At 47.8% G+C, this 6,000-nt stretch overlaps 1 protein-coding gene across 3 annotated transcripts in view; it reads right to left on the bottom strand.

Moving 5' to 3' along the window:
- RTTN (rotatin) overlaps window positions 1–1,749 on the bottom strand; it is a 91,869-nt gene extending 90,120 nt beyond the window's left edge. For all 3 annotated transcript variants that reach the window (XM_077933190.1, XM_077933189.1, XM_077933188.1), the window contains exon 1: window positions 1,489–1,749. In XM_077933190.1, the coding sequence (XP_077789316.1) occupies window positions 1,489–1,564 (76 nt within the window). In that variant the 5' untranslated portion in view covers window positions 1,565–1,749. The remainder of the gene's footprint in view (window positions 1–1,488) is intronic.
- Window positions 1,750–6,000: the final 4,251 nt, after the last annotated feature.

Raw genomic sequence — 6,000 nt, forward strand, 5'->3', positions numbered from 1 at the left:
CCTGGTTTGCCCCAGCCCTCCTGGCGCTCCCCACACTATGACCCTGGTGAAGACTTTGATTATAAAACTAAACACACTTCCTACAGTGCCCTATTTACTTCAGTGGTAAAAATGCCTAACGAGATGCAGGATCGTGCTGGGTATTCCCTAATCAGAGTCGCTGTGATGGGATAAAAATAATAAAATTGTTGTTGCTGTTGTTAGGTTTGTTTTCAAACACAACTCAATAAGCACAGTTATGTAATGATCTTCTGCTCACTGCATCACCCTGTGCAAACTCCTGTACACAGTTTGATTTAACTCAAGTCATCGCATGGGGGTGAGGCAAGAAGAGAAAGCTAGCGAGCATTCATTTAAATGAAGAGCACAGAAAATATGCTAATCAAATTTGCAGATGACACCAAACTGGGAGGGGTAGCCACAGAAGACAGAATTGGGATTCAAGAAGACCTTAACAGATTGGAGAACTGGGCCAAAACTAACAAAAGGATTTTCAATAGGGACAAATGTCAGGCTCTACACTTTAGGCAGGAATAGCCAGCTGCACAAATATAAAGACGAGGGACACCTGGCTTGCCAGCAGCACATGTGAAAAGGATCTACGGGTCTTGGTAGACCACAAGCTTCACATGAGTTAGCAGTGTGATGCAGCAGCAAAAAAAGCCCCTAATGCTATTATAAGCTACATCAGCAGAAGTATAGTATCCAAATCAAGTCACTGTAGTCTGCCTTGGACACACATGGAGAACTGCAGTAGCATAGCTAGGCACTGCAAGGGGGCTCAACAACTTTGGAGAGGGTTTCGACCCCACTGGAGAACTGTGTCCAGTTCTGGGCACTACAATTTGAGGATATTGAACAGCTGGAATGTATGCAGAGGAGGGCAAGCAAGAGGATGGAGGGTCGCTTGAAGGAGCTGGGAAAAGAGGAGATGCGATAGCTAGCTTCAAGTATCTAAAAGGCTGTCACACGGAGTTTGGAGCAAGCTTGTTTTCTCCTACTCCGGAGGGTAGGACCAGAAGCAACTGGATTCAAGTGACCAGAAAGTGGAACAGCCTCCCCACAAGAGGTTGTGGACTCTTCTTCCTTGGGAGGTTCTTAAGCAGAGTTTGGATGGCCACCTGCCAGGGATGGATGCTTTAGCTGAGATTCCAGCATTGCAAGGGGCTGGACTAGACGACCCTCGGAATTCCTTCCAACTCTACAATTCTAATATTCGCTCCTTAGGGAGTGAATTCCGTGTGTGTGTGTGTGTGTGTGTGTGTATGTATGTATATAGATTCACTCTCTAAGGAGCGCGCGCAGGAAGGCAGACTCGGACTGCAGCCCTGCGCGCATTGAGCACGGAAAAAAGCAGCTGCGCTCTGGAGGAAAGTTTCCCTCTGCCGCCGCTTATCCCGGCGCCCCTGGAAGCAGCGGCTGCGGCTCCAGCGCGCTCGTCTCCGCTCGCCAGAAAGGGAAGGGGGCTTCGGAGGATCCACCACTTACGGAGCTTCCGGACGAACGGCGACAAGGACAGCTCCGTCGGAGGAGACGACGCGGCGGCGGCGGAACGCGCTGCCATCGCCGCCGCCACCGCCTTCCCTCAGCGGCCCCACATTCAACCACCGCGCCGCAAGCGAGCGCGAACTTGCGAGAGGCGGGGTTGGGGAACGGAGCGGCGGCGGGCCATCTCGCGAGAGCAAGCGGCGAGAACGGTTGCCCGAAAGGAGCCCCTGGGAGCTGTAGTCCTTTCTCCGCCTCCCGTTCCCTTAATGGCGTGCGGGGGGTGGCGGAAGTGGAGCTTTCTCTCGTCGGCCAGGTTTGCGTTCTCGCGAGCCTTGAGCCGAGGCTTCCGGCTGATGAGGGTTTGCCGTTGCCTGGGAAACAAGCCGCTCAGCCCGCTCCCTCGTTTGCTCGCCCGCCGCCGTCGCTTGAGCGGCGGCTGTGTCCGAGTCCCGCCTCTTCTCCCGCGCCTAGCTCGGGGGGGGGGGGGGGGGAGGAAGCTGCGCTTAGCTTCCAGAGGCTGCTGCTTCCTTCCCGTCCCCTGACAGTGCGACTCCATGTGTGTTTATTTGGACGCCAGTCCTGCTGAGTCCAATGGGACTTCGGCGCAAAAGTCACGAAGTGTAGACATATTAAAAGAAAAGAGTCGATTCACTGCTCTTACTAAGGCCACACTCATACCTCCGCTTACTTGGGAGTTGTGAATTCACTTTTTAATTTACTTATTATTAATAATAATAAGAATGTGCTGTGCAGTCCACGATCGAGACAATTCCAATGTAACTATCCAACCTCCCAACATTTCCACACCTCTTGTGATGGTTTGACCCCTTTCCGTTCTAACAGTGCAAATTCTACAAACACTTTCCATATCTGCTCAAAATCATTTCTCTTGCGTATTCCCCGTCTTACCTTAATGGCACATGTTAATTTATCATTAATAGCTTTATTCCACACCTTTTTATACCATTCTTCCGTTTTATATTCTGCTTGCCCCCTTCCACTTCCTAGCTATCATATTCTGTGCAGCTGTCAATAAATTTGTGAGCAAGTCCTTCACAGCCTGCGAACCTTCCACCCCATTGCAAATTGATACTAATGCTACCTCCTATAAATTCACTTCTGAGTAGGCACAGTTAGGACTGTGCTGTGTGTTTAGATTGCACATGCAACCTCCGCAAATGGCTCTGAATTTTACACTGCTGTCGACTTGCTACCATTTTGCCCTGCACTATATAGTCAGCTGTCTTGGGTAACTCAACTCTCTCTGGTCCGTGTGTGTGGCTTGCTTAAAAAGCTGACTGACTGCATGTAGTCATGTCATTGAACCAGATATTCCATGTGCAGCTGGATAGCTTAGTTGGTTAGACTAGAGCACGGTGCTGATAACACAAAGGTTGCAGCTGCATATTCCTGCATTGCAGGGGGTTGGACTAGATGATCCTCAGGGTCCCTCCCAACGCTATGATTCTGTTCTGTTTTACAGCCCAAAGCTTCAAGTTGCAGACAAATATACAACCACAATCCGCTGACCTGTGGAAAAGCCACTTCTCGCAGGGAATGGAAAAGTTACAGGAAGCAGCAATTAATAAATATATTCTTCACTGTTATTATTTATTACCGTCCTCAATCCAAGGATAACAGTGCAGTTTACAATATAAAAAACATAGTAACAAACAGAAACACTACCCCACCACACACAGAGACAGAAAACACTGCAGATTGAAACATCTGGTTCTTGCTGGAAGCAGCTGTTCCTGATTCATAGGAGAGGTTACTGAACTGGAACATTGTGGTCTGGTATGATATCACGTGGCCAGAAACAAGTTAGCAAATGCTAAGACTGTTGTAATGATCTTCTGTATCATTGTTACCCCAATGTCCAAGACTTCTGTGCTGTTTTGAATAATAATAATAAAGGTTTATTTGGCTATGTTAGAAGAAAGAGGAAGAACAAGTAGTAAGTCCCTTGCGTGGAGAAGATTGAGAAATGCTTTTGGGTGACAGAGAGAAAGTGAAATTGTTCAACACCTACTTTCCCTCTGTCTTCACCCAAAAGGAAAGCAGTGCCCTACCTGATGATAACAGAATAAAATATGCAAGGAGGGAACTGCTGCTCAAGATACGAAAAGTGATGGTAAGGAAACACCTAGCTACCTTAAATGAATTTATGTTTCCAGGGCCTGACAAGCTGCACTCAAGGGTACTAAAGGAGCTTGCAGGTATAACATGAGAGCCTCTGTCTATAATCTTTGAGAATATAGTGGTACCTCTGGATGCAAACACAGTGCCTATATGCACGTGCACAGGTCACGATTCGCCGCTTCTGCACGTGCACGTGACGTCATTTTGAGCGTCTACGCATGCGCAAGTGGCAAAACCCGGAAATAACGCATTCTGTTACTTCCGAGTCGCTGCAGAGCGCAACCCGAAAATGCTCAACCCGAAGCTACTTTAACCCGAGGTATGACTGTACTTGGAGAACAGGTGAGGTCCCAGCAGACTGGAGCTGGACAAATGTCCCAATCTTCATAAGGGAGGGGGGGAGAGAGAGAAAACCCAGGTAACTACTGATCAGTAAGCCTGACATAAATCTATTCTAGGGCTCTTTATTGACCACAAGCTTAACATGAGTCGACAGTGTGATGCAGCAGCAATGAAAAAAGCCAGTGCTATTCTAGGCTGCATCAACAAAAGTAGGGAACTAATAGACCCACTCTATTCTGCCTTGGTCAGACCACTTGTCTAGTTCTGGACACCAAAATTTAAGGAGGATACTGACAGGCTGGAATATGTGCAGAGGAGGGCTACTAAGATGATAAATGGTGTGGAAACCAAGCCTTCTAACAAATGGTTTAAGGAGCTGGGTATTCTTAGCCTGGAAATCGGGTCCTCCCTTAAAGAGGCTTTGCAGTGAGACCTGGAAAACTGACACCCTGTGTTGTGGGTGGGTACGTTTGGACAGCCACAACACCTGATTTGTAGGTCCCTCGAAGCTGGGTGTAATCTGGCCAATGGGACACAGTCCAAACAGTTCGAGGGACCTATTTACAATGCCCATGTACGTGACCCAGAGCTTCCTCTTTCGGCACATGCATCCGGAACACCCGCTCACCTCTCCCTACTTTTAGGGCTTTGCGTTTGACCTTGCTGTGCCATCGTGTGTTGTCTGTCGTTGGGACAGGGGCACGGCAGGAATTTTCCCCACTTGGCTGATTGGCTGTTGCTATTTGGGTTTTGCCTGCCGCGTAGCAAATCGTCACAACTTTCAAGGTTGGCTCTGGTTCAGGTGATAGGGATGGGAGAACGCTCTCGCCATCCCTATGTGAAGGGTATTCTGTTAAAGGAATCCAGGGACTCGATGGTTTGGACAACCCCTGTGAGGGGGTTGTGCCCGTGCCTGAGTCCAGGGGGACATTTGGGTGGCAGAGTTAGCCCGTTCCCAGCTTTCTGCTTATCCAGGTGTTCACCCTTGGCTGACCTATGCTGGAACCTGGGTCAGCGATTACCTGTATGGCAGGGAGCTAGTCGAATCAGAGCCTATGCAACCAGTCACTTTCTGTAATCAATATAGTTGTGGCCTAAATTCTGCCAAAACCAAAATTTGAGTCAAGTGTGAATTTATTTAAGGGGGAGTTTTCTGGGTCTGAACATGCAAAAGAGAAGACAGAGGAGATATGATAGCCATATCTAAAATGCTGTCACACAGAGGATGAGCAAGCTTGTTTTCTCCTGCTCTGGAGGCTAGGACCCAAACAAATGGATTCAAGTTACAAGAAAGGAGACTCCAACTGAACACCAGGAAGAACTTTCTGACAGTAAGAGCTGTTTGACAGTGGAACAGACTGTCACGACAGGTGGTGGACTCTCCTGGGAGGTTTTTAAGTAAAGGTTGGATGGCCATCTTGCCTGGATGCTTTAGCTGAGATTCCTGCATTGCAGGGTGTTGCACTAAATGACCCTCGGCATCCCTTCCAACTTTACATTTCTATGATTCGAAGATTTATTTATTTTTTAAGTTTATTGTATTTGGTGACCTCAGATTCTGGGCCAGCTTTCTTCTAAGCAGCACCCTCGGTATTTCCACAGAAGATGTGTAAATAGTTTTTACGCCTTTCATTATTATACCGGATAAATAGTAGAAGAGAGGCATTTGTAATGACAGTGAGGATTCTGACCAACATAGGTTTCAACTCGCATTCCAGCCACTGTTAAAGTAGGCTTCTTTAGCCTTATGTATGAAAATGCCCTAATAGACTGTTTAAGAAAGTTGTTCAGAATATCAGGAGCAGACATTTCCTTTTCGAAAGAACTAAGAAGAAGGCTGATCGCCGAAGAATTGATGCTTTTGAATTATGGTGCTGGAGAAGACTCTTGAGAGTCCCATGGACTGCAAGAAGATCAAACGCATCCATTCTTAAGGAAATCAGCCCTGAGTGCTCACTGGAAGGACAGATCATGAAGCTGAGGCTCCAGTACTTTGGCCACCTCATGAGAAGAGAAGACTCCCTGGAG

Source organism: Podarcis muralis, chromosome 8 (genome assembly GCF_964188315.1).
Source record: "Podarcis muralis chromosome 8, rPodMur119.hap1.1, whole genome shotgun sequence".
Taxonomy (NCBI): domain Eukaryota; kingdom Metazoa; phylum Chordata; class Lepidosauria; order Squamata; family Lacertidae; genus Podarcis; species Podarcis muralis.